We start from the raw sequence: 18,365 nt of genomic DNA, 5'->3' as shown, positions 1-18,365 counted from the left end.
AATTGTAGAGTTGGATACACAATGATTAAAACTGTTAAAGTCAAACCCTTATTATGACTCTCTTAAGAAGAGCCCTAGGTATTTAGATTAAATCAAAAAGGACTCTTGTAATTTTAAGAAAATTGTTAGAATAATAAGAACACCCGTAAAACTCAAACAGGGTCCCCTGGTGGCTCAGTGGTAAAGAGCCTGCCTGCCAATGAGGAGATGCGGGTTCGATCCCTGGGTTGGGAAGATACCTGGAAGGAAATGGTAATACGCTGCAGTATTCTTGCCTGAGAAATTCCATAGACCGAGGAGACTGGCAGGCTACAGTTCATGGGGTTGCAGAAGAGTCAGACACGACTTAGTGACTAAACAACAAAACTTTGTTGTTTAGTGAGGCTTTCAAATTGAAATTTATGCTTGATGTGTCAGAATTAAATTGGTACATTTATAGAGTAGTTGTGTGTGCAGCATAGTTGAATTGGTTTGGAATTCAGCAGTAGACTTGTGAATGCTTTATTAAAGTGAAGTATACTTATCTTCTCAAAACAGATTTCTTAGGAAGTGTGCCTGCCTGTCTTCTTACCTGATTTGTTTCAAGTAATTTAATAAATTCAGCAACTAAAATTACATTTATATATAGTTGTCTGTGCCCTTCTTATTATATATTCATATATAATGGGTGTGTATATATATATATGTATATAAAGGGCATATATATGTATATGCCCTTAATATATATTATGTATTCAAGTGATTTAATAAATTCAGCAACTAAAATTACATTATATGTAGTTGTCTATGCCCTTCTTGAATGAAGTGTCATATGAAGCCCATCATTTCCCACTTTGCCATTTTATAATGAAGTCTAAAATTTGTTTATTGGAAAAACTGAGTATTCTGACTTTCAATCTAATAGTCTTAAAATTCTATTCACTGTTCCTCCCTTCTGTGAACTGCCATTTTTCACACTGGGGTTTTGTTTCTAAAAATTAAATGTATAGCTGAAGGAAAAGAAAAATTACTGGGAGGTTGTGTGCCTGTGTTTTAATCAATGCATATTTAGTCTTCTAATAGATGGTGATATATAGTCTAATTGTAATTAGTCATTAAATTACATTGGTGTTTGGAAAAGTGAAATTGTGTGTACTGTAAAAAGTTAGAAAGTGTCCATATTTATATCCCCTAACTCTTTAATTTAAAATGATCTGACCTTGTTAATAATCTATGGTTCATGGCATTGTGAAAAAATGAAATTCATAAATTCCACATATCTAAACTGAGTTAACAGTGGTTTCGTTAAAGCACTTAGGAATAGTAGTAATTAGTTACTATTTAGTGGTTCACTTGACTCTTCTAAATGGGCTTTCTTGGGAATTCGTTGGTGGTCCAGTGGTTAGGCTCCACACTTTTACTGCTGAGGGCCCAGGTTCAGTCCGTGGTCAGGGAACGCTTAAGATTCTGCAAGCCACACAGTGCAGCCAAAAAAACGGGAGCTATCCAGTGTTTCCTTACAGTCAATAATTTTGAAGAGCTACTGTTTCGAATTTATGATTACCTCTTTGCGCAACCTCTGTGAGGCCCAAATGGATATCTGATAATTTACAAGTTATAGTCTCCCATAGGCCTCATGAGATTGCTCAGAAGTTCTATTATACCTGTTGTTTTAGGGATAGCTGAGGTTTTGAGATTTACTCTGCTCATTGATGGGTGTGTGTGCGTGTGTGATTCATTCCACCTGTTTGTGTGTTTGCTTCATTCCCTTCCCAAACCCCACTTGTTGGGATGTGGGTGTGTGTGTGTCTGTGTTTGATTCATTCCCTCCCCTAAACCCCGCTCAAAGTAAAAATAGGACATTTTTTTTTTCTATCATGTTTGCATTTGAATGTAAAGAAATATTTCTTGATTTTATTCTATAAATAAAGATGTTTTATGGTTATAAATATTTCAGAGAATACTGTCTTGAGTATGTTTGAGTATATTTAAAATAAATCTATACACTGGTTTCTGTCTTATAAAGAGGCTTACTGGGTTTTTTTTGGGGGGGGGGTGTCATTTTAGGAATCTATCCGATGGTTAGAAGATGAAAAGGCTCTCCTAGAGATGACTGAAGAAGTAGACTATGATGTGGATTCATATGCCACGCAACTTGAAGCTATTCTTGAGCAAAAAATAGACATTTTGACTGAACTGCGGGGTAATTCTGTTTTCATTTTATCGTTTGAAATCTGCCTAATATTTGTATGTAATTAGTGGGAGGATTTCATATTGTAAAAAGACATCTGAAGTGAAAATTATGGGCACGTTTAGCATCTTTCTAGAGTTATAAAGACCAACCCACCATTCCGTTTTTTTTTCCCCCCCCCTGAAAATGAAACATGAAATATTTTAAGTGCTCTCTAGTCATCTTTTTTGTTTTCGTCTTTGGAGAAGATAGACATCTTACGATTAAAGAGGGAAAATACATTTTAACAAGCTTTTTAAGTTTTATATACCCATGCAGAGCTTTGTTAGGCCAATTCTTTTCAGTATTATTTTCCTTGGTTTAGATCTATTCCAGGTCATCTTTCTATCACCTCCTACCTGCATCTCCTTTCTGTGCATATTTTGTCATGATTTTCCTTTGAACTCTTGTTTTAGAAAATGAAGGGGGAAAGGTTCCAAACAGCTAGTCTTTCTGCTTTGCTTATGAAGGGAAGCATGTGGCTTACCAAATGCCATGTCTTCTTTCTTGGCTTTTTAGTTAGCTTATCTGTGCGACTTCAGATAAGCACGTATTGTATGTGCTGATTTCTTAGGCTTTGGCAAATTAGCCATCTTCATTTATATGCAAGTAGGCTTCTTTGTGTGTACATGCAGTGCAACATGAAACTTGACCGGAGTTGCTAGATTTTTTAGTACCAAACAAGCTGCTTAATTTTTTAAACTAGGTTCTTTGTAAAGTTAGTTATTTGAAATTATATCCTACAGAGTCAGCAGTGACCATTTTGCCAATTTAGAATTGTTTGTGCAGATGTAGGGTTTCTAACATTTGCTGTTTTTCATGTTCTTCATATTCAAGCCTTGATTTAACGTGTTTTGATCATTTTTCTAATCTGCCATAATGCATAAGCAGCTTTCTGTATGCATTTTATTCAGGAGACAGATCACAATGTATCCTTATTTTTTTCAATGCAAGATGTAGATTTCAACTTAGTTCCCTTCCTTTTCTCAGGATTCATGTAAATATTAAGTATATCCAAACTTTGAAGAAATTACTACCTAAAAATTGTATAATTCAGTCCTTAGGAAAAAAAATTGACCAAATATAATTTTGATATTAATATAAATTTGAGAGCTGTGGCAGGCATCAGATCCAGAAGTCCTTATATTCCTTTCTAAATTTCAGAAAAAATCAACTTTTTCAACATCACTGTACTTAGGAAGAGGGGAAAGAAATTGAGATTCCAACACTGTGTCTTTCTCTTTTTTTTGAAAGCCATAATCCGCACTATTAACACATTTTCAGTTAGGAAGCTGCTGGAAGGCGCCATCTCCTGTGCGTTGTGCAGGGCTTACAGCTGTCCTGGTCTCCACTGACTGGGTGGCAGTAGCGCCACCCCAGGATGACAATCAAAAGTGTCTGTAGATGGTACCAGTGTCCCTGGGAGGGGAGCAGAAAGCACCCCCAGTCGAGAACCACTGCTGTAGAAAGGTTTCTCATCTTCACACAGCTTACAGTTACTTGCCTCTTCCAGTTTTTACTTACCTATTTCTTACTCTTATGTGACTCTGAATCAGTACATGATAGAACAGACAGTAAGACAGAACTGTTAAGACCAAGAAATGTATATTCTGTAATCTCCCTTCTTCATCGTACCTTTTGTAATCCCCGATAAGGAGAAAGTAACATGTCTTAAAAATTCATGTGCACTTAAAATTTCATAGCTTAAAAGGTAAAATAGGAATTGAAAGCAGACATTTTCTAATATTCTGAGAATAACTATTTTACATACATTCCTTTTTATACTGTAAAAAGGAATTCAAAGAAATTAAAATTGAACACTGTAAAATAGGCCAAATAGAACAGAAATCTGTTGTGAAGAGAACAACAACAACAAAAAAACCCCACAAGCATTTCTCAGAATGAATCTGTTGCTGTACCTGAGCACTATTTAGTTCTGAGTTTCTGGACCACAAAGAACAAAAGGAAAAACCCTGAGTTGACATTGTAAGAGATGACTTGATAGGATGCATAAAATTATGTACTGTATCACATGTAATGCAAAACTTACTTTCTTCTTTTCTTTTTCCAAGATAAAGTGAAATCTTTTCGTGCAGCTCTGCAAGAAGAAGAACAGGCCAGCAAGCAAATCAACCCGAAGAGACCCCGTGCCCTTTAAATCAGCATTTGCTGCTAAAGGATCCCCAGAACCCTCGCTACTGTAACATAACAATCATTCAGCTGTAAGGGCCATTTGAAAGTTTGAAATCTTAAGTGTCTGTGGAAAATGTCTTGTCCCTTCACCTGAATGACATTTCAATTTTGTGAAACACTCTTTTGTCTACAAGATGCTTCTAGTCAGGAGGCACAACCAAGATTTGGGAATAGTGAAGCATTTTGTTTCATTTACCCAGATAGTGAGTTACTTTTGGAGATCCTTGCCAATTTTATTTTCTATATGATGAAGTAAGATTGTGGACTTGATCCAGAGGTGAATAGTAAGGGGAAGCCACAGCATTTCCTTTTAACTCAGTTCAGTTTTCTTAGCAAGACTGAGCAGTTTTAAATCCTTTGCGTGCATGCATACCTCATCAGTGATTGTACATACCTTGCCCACTTCTAGAAACAGCTGTGCTCACCTCTTCCTGCTTTGTGCCTTGACTAAGGCTATTGACCCTAAATTTCTGAAGCACAGCCAAGATAAATTACATTCCTTATTTGTCATTGTAAATTACCTTTATTGTGTGTACATTTTTACTGTAATTGAGACATTTTTGTGTGTGTGACTAGTTAATTTTGCAGGATGTGCCATATCATTGAATGGAACTAAAGTCTGTGACAGTGGACATAGCTGCTGGAGCATTCCATCTTATATGTAAAAAATCTGGAATTATGATTTTAAAACCATATAACATGTGGTTATAATTTTCTTAGCATTTTCTTTGTAAAGAACTAAAATATAAACTAGTTGGTGTATAATAAAAAGTAATGAAATTCTGAAAAGAGTTTTATCTTAGGATAATACATATATACGCAGTGTGTGTTCCAGTGTGGTATTAACAAGACTAATAGTGCAATTTGATCTTTACCAATACCATTACTTAAGTTGAAGTGTCCATTAGCACCCCAAAATGTACTTTTTAAATGGTACAGTTAAAGGAAATTGGCTTCTGATGCATGAATATGTACATGTACATTGAAAGTAGTCCATAATAGAACTGTTAGGTTTAAGTCAAGTGTAGACAGTACATAACTTATGTTGAAAAAGAATTTAAGCTAAAAAAGAGTTGACTTTGCCATAAAAGGCAGATCTAATGCAAGCTCCACCCATTACCTAATGTTTGATGTTTCACCACTATTTGGCGAGAACTACCAAATTCTCACCAATCAGTTCATCTAGGGCATGCTACTTTTTAAATGGTGGCATTTATTTTTACAGATTGCTATTCCACGGAAGAAAACTGGCCACTTTTCATGTAAATATTTTGTTAGAAGATTTATATCTCTCTCTAGGAGTTTTCCCCCGGTTCCCAGGATAGTGTCTAAGGAGTACATTAACAAAAAGTCTCCCAGGGATATCTTGTTTTGATTTACTCTAGGGAACTACCAGCTCATTCCTGTGGGCTAAAGGGAAGCTATGAACAGAGAGTCATATGAGCCAGACTCCCTACTTCACTGTCCATAGAATTCAAAGGGTAGTTATGGGAAATCCTAACACCATGGTGAAAAGCTCCTCTGTAAACTTGAAATCTAGTACAAATGTAGATTTTCACAGTGTGCTTATTATTAATAAATTAAATCTGTGTAATGAGTTTTAGAGACAATTTACTTCAATACAATCACCTTTGTTTTGGAAGGAACTCAGGTTTTCTTGCAGCTGTGAGATATGTTCTACTTGTGTTTATTTCAAGGAAAAGAGGAAGAATGGAGAACTGTTAGTATTAACCTTACAGAGGCTTTTTAAAAATGTAGTTTCTGAGCCTAACCAACCTTCAAAGGGCATAAAGATACATGAATTTACTCATTTTAAGCACAACAGACTAGTCTTAATTTATTAAATTAAAAGGGTACTGTATATGTGGAAGGTCTCCTGAAATTGAAATACACTGCCTTATACTATAAAGGCTTCATTCTGAATAGCATTCAAAGTATATTAAACATTAGTACCAGAAAGGATCTTGGTAGTATAATCCATTCTTTCTGTTTTACAGATAGGGAAATCTAAAGGTTATAAAAGGGACTAAAACTCAGCAAGCAATTCATAGGACAGAGAAATAAGAGGGAAAGCTGAATTAAATCTTTAAAGATAGAGATGGTACAAGTAAACTTTGCTAAGTAGTTTTGTGTGATTTTAAAAAAACCTGCTCTTAAGCTTATGTAGTATTTATGTACAAAAGTGGCTTTATGCAGTTGTTGTCTAAAGAATGACTTACATTTTTTGGATCTGGATTAAATGTTCTTTCCTTTCTCAGACTTGAAAACTGATATCCCTATTAATAATTATTTAAAATTAACTAAAAATATACATTATTTTAGTTATATAGGAATGTTTTAATATATAACTTTGAGGCCAGATTTCTAAAAAATCTGTTTAGGCAAACAACCTAGCTTTCCTTCTAGGTTCACTCGCTGTATGGACCCCTGTTAAAGTAATCTGGAGACATTCCTTCTATTAAACTAGGTATAAAGAAAACCAAATGTCACTGAAAATATTTTAATTAATTTCCTTATATAAATAAAATAGCTACTATAATTCTTTGTTAAAGGGCATTTACAATATTGAATATAATGTTGATAATGATTTAAACACTGTAGCTAATTTAGACTTATTTATGACATCTATTGAAATTTTTAATTACCCAGAAGTCATGAATACTGGGAACCTGTGGTTGTGGCAGAATGGCTGGTTGGGTTGGTTGGTTTTGAAATTGAAGAGCAGAGATTTTAACTTTAAAGTCAGTTTTGATTTATAAAACTCTTTGAAATTTTAAGTCTATGAATTTTTTGTATGAAAATTCATACAAATTTATGAGATGCTCATTTACAAGGAATGCCTAGAAGTAATATATGCCTGGTACCATGCAGTGGCAGTAGCAGGCTCGGGCTTACCTAAAACCCTGATGCAGCCTGTTAACACTACAGGATTGCTAGAGGGATAGGCAGTGACAGAAACTGTACGGGAAAACAGAATTCGAGACGCAAAATAACGTTTTAAGACAACTGCTTTACTGTACACATGAATAACAAGAAGAAATGGTATGGGGGATATGTGACTAAATTAAACATTTCAACTTTTTTATGACTTGAAGGACAAAGGCCTAAAGAGTTAAAGCCTAAAAGAGGTTCTCACAATAATATATAACACAGAAAATAAAAGGGTACCATCTTTATACACTGTTAGAAATAACTTGAAGTGTAAAGTTGTGCGTATCTGCGGCTCTTGAAGATTATTATCACCCTGCCTTGTATTATATATTAAACCAAAATAAACAAACAAGAGCAAAAAACAAAGAAACCTTGGACACTTAGAACTGACTTACTTTCTTAAAAATTCAGAGAACTAAATGGTGACAGTTGTAGTCCATCAAAAGCAGTCAGGCACATAGTGTCCAAGCATAGTTCATTTTCTCAAACTATTAAGAACATATAATTCCACTTTTTTTCCTTGAGCTTGAAAAACTTCTCTTTTCCAGATACCTAAGAAAAATGGATACCTTCTGCATTGAATCCATGTAGCAATCTGAAAAAAAGAAACCAAGTGGGATGGTATTCAAATGCTAGTTTGTAGTAAGTAACAACGCGTACACAGTCCCTGTACCATGAGTTCTAAAACACAAATACTCCTAAGATGTCAGTAAAGAAACTATTCTTCAATTAAGTTTATGAGAGATATATTGGTTAAAGCCACCTCATTTTGGTGCCTCTCCTGTCGTAGCCTGTATGTCTTAAGGCATGATGAATTTAACTAAAATAATCTTAGACCTACACTAACCCTGGCCTAAGAGCACATTGGTACTTGTTCCATTTCAACCTGGTAGTGAATGCAAAGCTGTTTGGAATTAGAGACAGGAGAGAGATGAATGGCTAATCTCGTGTGTCCTTTCTTGCTCTCTGAGCTCAGTTATTCAGACTCAAATACTTACTTCTCTCTGGATACCTATGTACTTATCAGATCACTGTTTTAGTAAGCTGCATGTTTAGTAATCTTGCAGAAAATTAATAAGAATGAAGGAAAATAAGATGAAATATTTCTATTTAGACCTGCCTGAGATTATTTTCAGGATGGCCCATAAGAACCGACAGGATGGGTTAAGGTATCTAAAGATGTTACTTATGGATAATGTTCAATTCCTGGCATTAACATCTAATGAAGACAGTAGTACTGCTCGCCTGCCAATAAAATATAAGTGTCATTTGTCTCAGTTACATACAACTGTGTTTCCAGCATAAAAAAGTAAACCAGTGACTTTTATATCAATCTACCCTCTTTTTTTCAGCCTCTAGATCATGGAAGCTTTAAAAATGAATTGGTTAAAGAGACAAAAATTTATGGTTTTTTAGTTAGGAAATCAAAGTGTTAGTGATTAAAAACAATGAATGCAGGTCAATTATTATCTGACTATTTGACACCTTACTCTGCTTTTGTAAGATTTACTTGCTTAATCGAAGGAAAACAAATTTTGCTCTATATTGCCCAGTTACTTATGACACCATTCTTTCTTTCTTACTTCGGGTGTATAGAACTTGTCTCAGTCCATGAAATAAGTTACTGAACCAGTTAGAAATGATAACCAGATACGATTGTAACTAATATTATTTCATACTTAAAAGCTATTCTCAGTAAAGAAGTTCCAACTATATGTATTGTGATTCTTCTACCTGAACGGCTACTTTGAAGAGACAAACTATTAAGACTATGAATGGGAGTTGGGGGAGGGGGCTGGAAGGGAGAAGCACACACACCATAACTCACACTGTCACAGAGGTTATCTCCAGGCTTGGACTGTTCTTCATGTACTGTTCTTAAGAAAATGCATTCTGCTGCAGCTAACTAGCCTCCATCTTCTACACCAAATACTATTCCATGCCATGGAAGTGCTATGCAATAACTCCCAGGTAGCACCTTATAACCGCTTAAAAGCCTTTAAATCTCTAAATATGAAGGTGTCACAGTAAAGAAATGTAAACATGTAGTAAAAGGAAAATGTAGTTACCTGATGAAATCATCTATGTCCATGGAACGGGCCCGCTTGTCACTAAAACCTGTGCTGGTTAGGATTTGCTGTATTTTATCTGCTATGCTGAAATCTTCTGGTATTATCTATCAATACAAGATGCAGAATAAATGAACAACATATCTTTAATGAAGTCACCTTGACTCTTTTTTTTTTTTTTTTCAGTTAAGTCATAAACAATCACCTAATCTCTTCCTGATAGTTTTGGAAAGTCTATCTGTGTCGATAAGACTTGCATCTCTTAATTCATTAAGTGGTTGATGTTCAGCACATACCAAGTACTCATCGTGTATACTGCCCTTTTTCTTCTTAGAAATTCTGAAATAGTTACGTTTCAGGCTTCGCAAAGTACTTCATAACATAATTAAAGCTGTAAACTAGATTTTACAGCAATTGTTAATATCTTTGAAAATTAACATTTTCTTGGCACAAATTTCATTAGCTAGCTAGTTTTTCTCAAAGATAGCCTCTCTAACCCTTGAGATATCTTCTCTAACCCTTGAGAATGCTTCACACTTCACATCTTCCATCCAAAAACTTCTTAATCCAATTTAGTATTTCCTATGTAGGTAGTTCAGAGACTGTATTCATAAAATGGAGGTAGCTATGCTACCGGTACATTAAACCATGTAAGAGCTGAATGAAAAAAAGAAAATTTGCTTTTATCTGCTACTCTGTTTAGATTGGAAAACTAAAAAATTATCAAACATCACAGTCATATATAGATGTCTGTGTGTTCACACAACTCAAGAAAATGTTGCACAGATAATGGTAGGAGACATGAGGTTCACAACCAGAACTTGCCATTTATGCCTTACTTTATTCTAATTATTTCAATTTCTGGGCATTAAAAAAAAGGCACTGAGAAAATGGTAACTTTAAATTTGTAATTTCTATATGAGCAACAAGCAAGAAGGGATGGCCCCAATTCAAAAGCTAGCAAATACCTTTAAGCTGAGTAAGTTATACATGGTTAAAATTTGGGAGAAAATTATGACTCAACTGAATCTTTTTATAGCCAAAAGAAAAAAACTGTCAGTAAAAAAGGACAGAGTATTCAAGGCTGCTCATTCTACAAAGTATACAGCAGCACTGACCTATGACATACAATCTTTTAAGGGTCCTATGAAATGTTCAGAATTAAGAGTTTTGTAATATATGAAGCAGTAGGAAATGGACATTTTAAAACACAACAAATTATTGAAACAACAACATTTTGTGCTTACAATATTATGGACCGAACAGTGAATTCTGTAGTTTTTTTCCAATAGCTGTTGGACTGCACTTGACCTATAAAGAAATGATGTCACTATTATTCCAAACAGATTATAAATATAAATTTCCTTTACTATAAGATTAAGCCTATGTTCCACATGGTAAAATTAAAGAACTAAAAAAGGTTGAATATTTAAACTTCTGAAATAATCACAACTCCTAATATTTAAACCTAATACACATCTTAAGGAAGTTTTAGATTACAAAAAAACATCATCTCAAAAATTAGTTTTTTCATTGTGGCTTTCACCATTTTTTTTACCTTGGGTTCCAAATTGCTATTATATTTTTCCAAGTTAAATGCCATGAATCTTTCAAAAGTGTGGAAGGGGTCCATTTTCCAAGGAAAAGCAGATGTGGGGTATAGTTTTTGGGTTTTTCCCATTTCTCAAAAAAACAAACCCGATCTAATTCCCAAATCCAGGAACTTTTCTTCATTAAAATCTCCTGCCTCCCAAAGTACAAAATTAAAAGTGTGTCTGGACATGGATCATGTGTATGCTTTAGGGTAATACTGTTCAGGAAAATGACCAAATTTTAGCGCTTAGCACAGTATCTGAAGCATTGATCCCTCATATATCATAAATTAGTAAAATACTTACTTAAATGCAGCAGACAGTGTCTTGTTTTTCCTAACAAAGGTGATCCTTACGAGGCCATCCCATTCCTGAAACAGTAGATGGTATTTTCTTAGAAAATATTAAGCCCCACTGATAACCTAGTAGGCACAATTTTATCTTACTATATAAAACTAAAAGCCTTCTGAAGTGATAAAAATGTTCTATATCTTGATGTGTCTGGTTCATATATACAAAAGTAAGATCTATATTTTTCACAGTTTTGTGCACCTCATTGACTATTATACCCTCAATTTTAAAAATAGAAAACATTTGTGCCACATTGGAACAAAGAACATTGCATTTATTTAACTCTAAGTATTGTTTTCAAAAGAACATGACTCAAAACAGACGTGATTTAGAATACAGCCTGTGTAATACACCTAGCTAAACCTTGTAGGAATAGCTGACAACCACACCACCGCCACCAGCTACTGACCACATAAGCATGTTTTTATCCAATGTGATTGCAGTGAGGTTTTACATCAAGTCATGTGGCTTTCTTCTCTTTTTAAACGGCAAAAATTAGAATTCTGATTAAACAGTGTTGCTGCTGCTGCTAAGTCACTTCAGTCGTGTCCAACCCTGTGCAACCCCATAGACGGCAGCCCACCAGGCTCCCCGTCCCCGGGACTCTACAGGCAAGAACACTGGAGTGGGTTGCCATTTCCTTCTCCAGTGCATGAAAGTGAAAAGTGAAAGTGAAGTCACTCAGTCGTGTCTGACTCTTGGTGACCCCGTGGACTGCAGCGCACCAGGCTCCTCTGTCCATGGGATTTTCCAGGCAAGAGCACTGCGGTGGGGTGCCATACCCATACTATTACTTTAACACAACTATTTTCATTTTATCCTGTTTCCCATGTCTTATTCAAATAGATATATGTTTTCTGTAGATATAATCTTCAGCAAACTGCAATGGTATTCTTGTCTTTTTATCTTTTGCAAACATTTTCCATGCTCTTCTGAGGTCTTCAACAACTGTGTTGTGTCAAAAAATTCTAAGTACTCCATCACAGGATGTATTATAATTAATATTCTCCTATTTAGACATTTAGGTTGACTCATTCTTCCGCTGCTACAGACACACATCTTCCACCTTGGACTTTTTTTCCTTTTATTGAATGACCCTATTTTAACCTCACCTGAAAATTGATAGGTGGTGGTGGATTCTTGGGTTCTATCCTTACGACACTGGATTCCACCTTGGGTGGTGGTCTGAAATTATTCTTTCCAACCTGTTAATCAGAAAATGTTTAGTAGTCCTCTCAAAAACAACTTTAAATAGTAATCAGGACTTCCCTGGTGATGCACTGGATAAGTGCCAACGCAGGGGACACTGCTTCAATCCCTGGTCCGGAAAGATTCCACGTGCCAAGGAGCAACTAAACCCGCAAGCCACAGCTACTGAGCTGGCATGCTGCGACTACTGAAGCCCACACGCCTAGAGCTCACGCTCAGCAACGAGAGGCCACTGCAATGAGAAGCCTGTGCACCTTGATAAAGAGCAGCCCCTGCTCGTCACGACTAGAGAAAGCCCGCACAAACAACGAAGACTCGCTGCAGCCAAAAATAATTTTTTTTAAAAAAATAGTAATCATACATGCTCTTCACAGAAGGCACAGCTAGATGCCCAGTGATGAGTTAAGCCCCATCATTTCAACAGCAGTCACTTACTTTCATTAGATGGTCCACACGTGCTAACAGCTGTGTGTTAATCGACAGTCTGCAGTATAACTTATCTCCAGGTTTTGCGACCAGTCGGAGAGCAAATTCTCTTTGAAACATTAGCACGGCACATCTGAAAAGACAGCAGAAAGGAATAAAAAGAGAAAGGTCATTTTCAACTATAAATGTACTTTAACTTCAGTGATTTTTCTTAGGTGGGAAGCAGTAAATCAGTAGCTGTGGTTAATAACAATCAGCTGGCCAGAAGGGAGGAGAACAGTTTCAGCCTGAGCCTTATTCCCACAGAATGACCCACCTACCTTTGTTTTTCATTGTATAATGGTTGTAGCTCTAACCCCTTGTGAACGTAAGCCCTCAATGATCAGATGAGAGAGTATTTCAGGTCAACAAAAGTTTCACGAAAGTATAATCACCTGGATGACATGAAATGAATGCCCTGATATATTCCATTCCATGTCATTTAAAAACAAAGTGACAGTCATGGCTCATTAAATATATTTTATAACTACTAAGGAGTTTTTGACCTGCAATTTGAAAATCACTGCTATAGAGTGTACTAGAAACCAGTTAGCAGGACACTTCAGAATCTAGACATAAGAAGTTTGACCTGGGCTAACAACAGAAGCCTAAGAAAATATGGAAAGGCCATCTGGTGTCAGAAGCACGACTCAGCCCACACCTCTCCCAGGTAACTAGCAACTGCTAAAGAATGTGAGACAGAGAGAGCAGCACACAAACTGATACTTTCTACAAAACAGATTCTCCAGTAGTCTTTCAACTGAGTTAACCTTAACCTTTGGCTATCTGTGTTCATGGCCTAAACTGTAATTTTTCTAAGATTTGGCAGTAACTTTAGTCTTCTTGTCACAAACCTGAAAAAAGGTCGGTGCAGCAACAGCTTGAAGACAAAAGGAGAAGAGATCTGGAAAAGAATTAACTGGTTATTTCTGGGAAAGACCCACCAGAGAACCATTTAGTAAATATAATGTTCCTACATTTGGAAAACATACCTGATAAGGCAAATTTGCCACACAAGCATCAAAGAATGGCAGATCTGCTTTTAACACATCACCCACCATTACTTGAAGTTTGCTGGCCAGAGGCCTGATGATAAAAAAAAAAAGCAATTAAAAAGAACATCATTTCACAAGATTGAAATGTACTTTAATTCTATTATGTATACTCACGTGCCCTGAACTCTTTTGTGAAGTTCAGCTACTAGCCTTGGGTCAAGTTCACAAGCAATTACCTAAATTAAAAAAAAATTTTTTGTAGGTTAATTATGGAGAATAAATCTTTTCCTGTTAACTCAATAGGAACTTACATTATTTAAATGAATTAAAATTCTTTTCCCAATTCCACCATCATTATTCTTCAATTGTACTCTACCAGTATATTTTAAAGAACTTACCTGAAGAGAATTTAATGAAGAGATGATTTTACAAAATGCGGCAAGGGGGTTAAAGGAACAACAAAAAACATCACCCAGAAAAGTAAGCAACCAGACTACATGACCGTTCTATCCAAATACTTCACAGGATTACTGTGCTCATATGGCTCCATGCTTTGTAATTCAAGTGATGATGAAAAAAAATACACAATATGTCTTTGCAGTAAATGTTCTTTAGAAGCATACAAAGCAACTGCTGTGGAATGAGTAGATCACTTCTCTCACCTACTAAGATCCAGAGCAGATAGCATAATTTCTCAAGTAAATGAAAAGGGATACCAGGTAGGCTGAAATTTTATTTCAGTATAAGCTGAGGTTTTGCTGACTTCCAGAAAGACTCTGTCTACAAAGCAGATATATGTGAGGTTTAGTCTGTTTAGCTCCCAGATCCATTCTCCAGCTTTGCTGTGCCTGTAGGGTAATACAGTCCAGCTCCCTCGCCCTTTGACTTCTTGTTGGGCCAGGCTAATGGAAGGCATTACTGGATCCAAGGGGTGGGGTTGAGAACTTCCTAATGCCTGCGCCTGCCTCGCACAAGTTCTGGCAGCGGCCGTGTTTGGCTATGAGTGGTCCCTGTCCCTGCTCTTTCTGGGCTCCAGTAACACATTTCCCTCCTCTTGTCCCTTGAGGTTGCTCGATGGTAACTGTTTCCTGCTGTTGATAATCCCTAGGTTTTTCACTAACTGTTTACTGGTTCCCTTAACATTCCCACATCTTGTCAATGGTCTCTTCACTGAACTCTCTTCAGATAAGTTTTTTGTTGCCTACATCCACCAGAAGACACAGCAATGATCCGATGTCACTGGAACTGGATCCACGAAGAGACAAAGAAGGCGCCAGCAGCAGCCAGGTGACACTAGTCTCAGAGGCCTGTGCTGGATCTCCTCCCGAGTTCTAAGTCCAATAACTCCAGTCCCCTTGCTTTGTTCCCCTGAGCCGAGAGGTGGTAGCTGCTCTTTGTAGTTCAACTCTTGGGTTAACCTCAGTGTTTTATTCTCTTGGTCCTCTAACAACCATGTAACCAATTCCCTGTATTGAAGTAGCCAATGTCGTTTGTTTTCCTGATTGATATACCCATATTTTTTTCTTTTAATCCATTTTAAAAAATTGAGACAATTGACATAAAACATTATATTAGTTTCAGGTATACAATACAATGATTTGATATATATAACATTCATGACCACATAATTACAATTTTTTTTGTCATGAGACTTTACTCTTAGCCAACCTTCAAGTATACTACAGTGTTGTTAACTACAGTCATGATGATGTCCATTACATCCCCAGACATATTTATTTTATCCTGGAAATTGGTACCTTTTGACTCACTTCACCCAATTTGCTCATATTTTATAAGATAAAGTTTCTAGCAAAGGAGCAAGAGTTACTGTTAAAATAACAGCAATTCATTAAAACAGATTTATACTTGTAAACCACCTGAGCTTACTCACATGATGCCTGATACCAAACACTAAATCCTCTCTTTACCTTTTTTGCCTTTTCCAGCAACTTTACAGTCATATTGCCAGTTCCAGGTCCAACCTCCAGCACCACATCAGTTGGTCGTAAGGCAGCCTACAAGCAAGCACAGCTACTTTAGCTTTACAGGCACATCTGAACACAGAATTTAATTTACATCAGAATATCTTTACTCAAAAGTGCACAGTTAGGAGATCTTATTCTGACTCCCATTTTTAGGAGATTACTTCATGACCTATGTTTAAAAAAAGTATCTCATTAACGTTAGGCGCAAGTGGAAATTGAATAGTCCTCCTAACTTGGGGTAATAGGAGTCAGAGAAGTAGGAACAGCAGACAGCAGTTCTAAGAGTGGCATTCTCCTTCCTATCTTTGAAATGATTCCAACAGCACCTTGTTACCAACACTATTATCACTAGGTTCAAAAAGGAAGGACCAAAATGATGAACCATAGCATGTTGTACTAGTATTTCTCAATTCCACATCCATGTATGGTTTCAAGGGTGCAGAAGGATCCAGAAATTGTACACAAAAATTAATGTCAGTCCAGTGGTTAGGACTCCATGCTTCCTCTGCAGGGGGCGGGGGTTAGATACTTAGTGTGGGAACTAAGATCCCACAACCCTCAACATGTGGCAAAAAAAAAAAAAGTATATGTATGCACATAGCTGGAGTATTTTGAGTCCGTAACTTTCATCAGATGCACAAAGGAATTCATGAGTCAAAAAGGTTAAAAAGCTAGGCCAACTCTCATTTTGCATACGACACTTAAGTTGACATCTCTCACCCTGGTAATGTCCTTTCTACGGCGCCAGAATATTTCCTTTGCAACCATGAAAGTAATCTGCACCACCTATTGTTTCATGTCCTAGCTCCCAATCATACAGAACAATAGGAAAACATCAATAACCCATACAGGAAGAATACTCTGAAGAGTTTACATGTGGCATTGGCTTATAACATACAGGTTTCTCTGGGGAACAAACTTCCAAAGGTGTCTGTTTAGATATATTTTTAGGGTTTGCAGTAAACAAAAACTAACAGTAATAGATGCTGCCTAGAAAAACTGACTGGTAATAGAAGAAGAATCTGGAATTGAACAGGTAGAAGTGTCAAGCTAAGAAGTAAATAATCTACAGAAAGATAAACGAATTTGGAGTTAGAACCCGAGACTCACAGAATAAAGCAAATCATATTGAAGAGAACTTGCGAATCCTACACAATTCTTCAATTCATTCAACAAGTATTTATACAGCATCTATTTTGTGTCAGGAATCTTTTCTGTGCTTAGATATCCCTAAAATTAAAATCAATAACCCAGTAACTCTCTCCCTCTCCTCTTCCAAACCCACCTTATCGATAATGCTGTTAACAATTAGAGGATTTTTCAAAATATGCTGCCCAATCCCCGTGTTGAACATGAGTCCTGCAATAAAACATGAAATAGCTTTAATTTCCCAACTAAAAACATTAGACCGTCCCAGAGAAGAAAACAGGATAGCTAGGGGACGATAACTGCGCCAGCTAGGGGCGCCAAACGTCACGCTAAGGAGCCTGGATGACAGACTTTTAAGTCCACCCCTTCCGTGAAAGAAAGTCAGAGGCGGCGCGCGGGGCCTCCGCTCGTCGCTCGGGGAAACCCGGGACTCCCGCGCTCTCGGAGCGCTGGGCCGCCCGGCATCACTGTCCCCGCCAGAACTCCGACCTTGTCCCGGCTCGGTCCTACCGGAAGTCCCAACCCAAGGGATCCCAGCTCTCTCGCGGCTGTCCCCACCTCCGGCGCTCTTCAGCTGCCCGCGTTGTTGTTGCCGCTCGCGGCGGCGGCCGCTAGCCGCTGATTTGATCTTCGGCATCTCTGCAGGCAGAGAGCTCACAGGCCGAGGAAGTCAAGAAGGACCCGAACCGGCAACCTCTAGTCTCTGCACCACGTGGGAATCACCGGCCTGCACCACCAGCACCCTATCGGGCCACGTAGGGGTGGGGCGAAACCACGCCCCTTGGTTTGCTCCGGGGTCCGCCCCCAGAAAGAGGGCGGGCCTTTGGAGCCCGATGGCCGCCGGAAATAAGCTCGGCCGCTCGGGAAGCCTAACCTCGGAAGCCTACGGATCCCAGAAGACACCGCGCTGCCGATTCTAGCAGTTTGGATTGGCTAGTTTAGAATCTGGGGCGGGGCCTTGCCCCTACACGCACCAAGCTAGTTAAATAGGTTTGGGTGTGAGCCCTCAAGGAAGTGGAGGAAGCTTAAGTTACGTAATGTAGTTAAGCTTGCGGATGCTTTACCAGGCTAGGTTGTTGAATCTCTCAAATCCGAAGAAAATTTATGTCATGTATTTCTCTCGTGTATCCCAACCGATTGTGGGTGAGGATCCCAGGAGCTTGGGAAGAGGAGCTTGCTCCTCTAGCGGGAGTGAATTCTCCGCTGCTTGTGTTACG

General features: G+C 37.5%; 2 protein-coding genes across 3 annotated transcripts in view; one reads left to right on the top strand and one right to left on the bottom strand.

Annotated features, from left to right (window-relative positions):
- The window catches only part of KIF2A (kinesin family member 2A), a gene marked incomplete at its 5' end in the record, with an annotated part of 28,129 nt that extends 23,667 nt beyond the window's left edge, over window positions 1-4,462 (top strand). The window contains 2 exon segments of the mRNA NM_001077073.1: window positions 2,047-2,182; window positions 4,282-4,462. Coding sequence (NP_001070541.1) covers window positions 2,047-2,182; window positions 4,282-4,367 — 222 coding nt within the window. The 3' untranslated portion in view covers window positions 4,368-4,462.
- Window positions 4,463-7,392: 2,930 nt separating this feature from the next.
- DIMT1 (DIM1 rRNA methyltransferase and ribosome maturation factor) lies at window positions 7,393-17,839 on the bottom strand. Of its 2 annotated transcripts, NM_001046036.2 has the most exons (12): window positions 17,707-17,839; window positions 17,285-17,358; window positions 15,943-16,029; window positions 14,189-14,250; window positions 14,012-14,105; window positions 13,874-13,923; window positions 12,990-13,113; window positions 12,458-12,550; window positions 11,301-11,365; window positions 10,650-10,713; window positions 9,403-9,509; window positions 7,393-7,928 (listed from the first exon to the last, which is right to left on the bottom strand). In NM_001046036.2, exons 1-12 carry the CDS (start codon window positions 17,783-17,785, stop codon window positions 7,886-7,888), a joined length of 942 nt encoding a protein of 313 aa, NP_001039501.1. In that variant the 5' UTR covers window positions 17,786-17,839; the 3' UTR covers window positions 7,393-7,885. The 2 variants fall into 2 exon arrangements, with proteins under 2 accessions (NP_001039501.1, XP_024837018.1); XM_024981250.2 differs by lacking the exon at window positions 17,285-17,358 and having other exon boundaries at window positions 17,707-17,795.
- Window positions 17,840-18,365: the final 526 nt, after the last annotated feature.

Source organism: Bos taurus, chromosome 20 (assembly GCF_002263795.3).
Source record: "Bos taurus isolate L1 Dominette 01449 registration number 42190680 breed Hereford chromosome 20, ARS-UCD2.0, whole genome shotgun sequence".
Taxonomy (NCBI): Eukaryota; Metazoa; Chordata; class Mammalia; order Artiodactyla; family Bovidae; genus Bos; species Bos taurus.
The sequence above is the reverse complement of the archived record's forward strand: the minus strand, read 5'-3'. Positions and strand labels throughout refer to the sequence as shown.

Coding starts and splice junctions, on each gene's coding strand:
- DIMT1 (NM_001046036.2), bottom strand. CDS start 17,785: ATGCCGAAGATCAAATCAGCGGCTAGCGGCCGCCGCCGCGAGCGGCAA. Junction 11,366..12,457: donor CACCACCTATCAATTTTCAG/GTGAGGTTAAAA, acceptor CTACTGTTTCAG/GAATGGGATGGCCTCGTAAG. Junction 9,510..10,649: donor ACTGTTCGGTCCATAATATT/GTAAGCACAAAA, acceptor TTGTATTGATAG/ATAATACCAGAAGATTTCAG.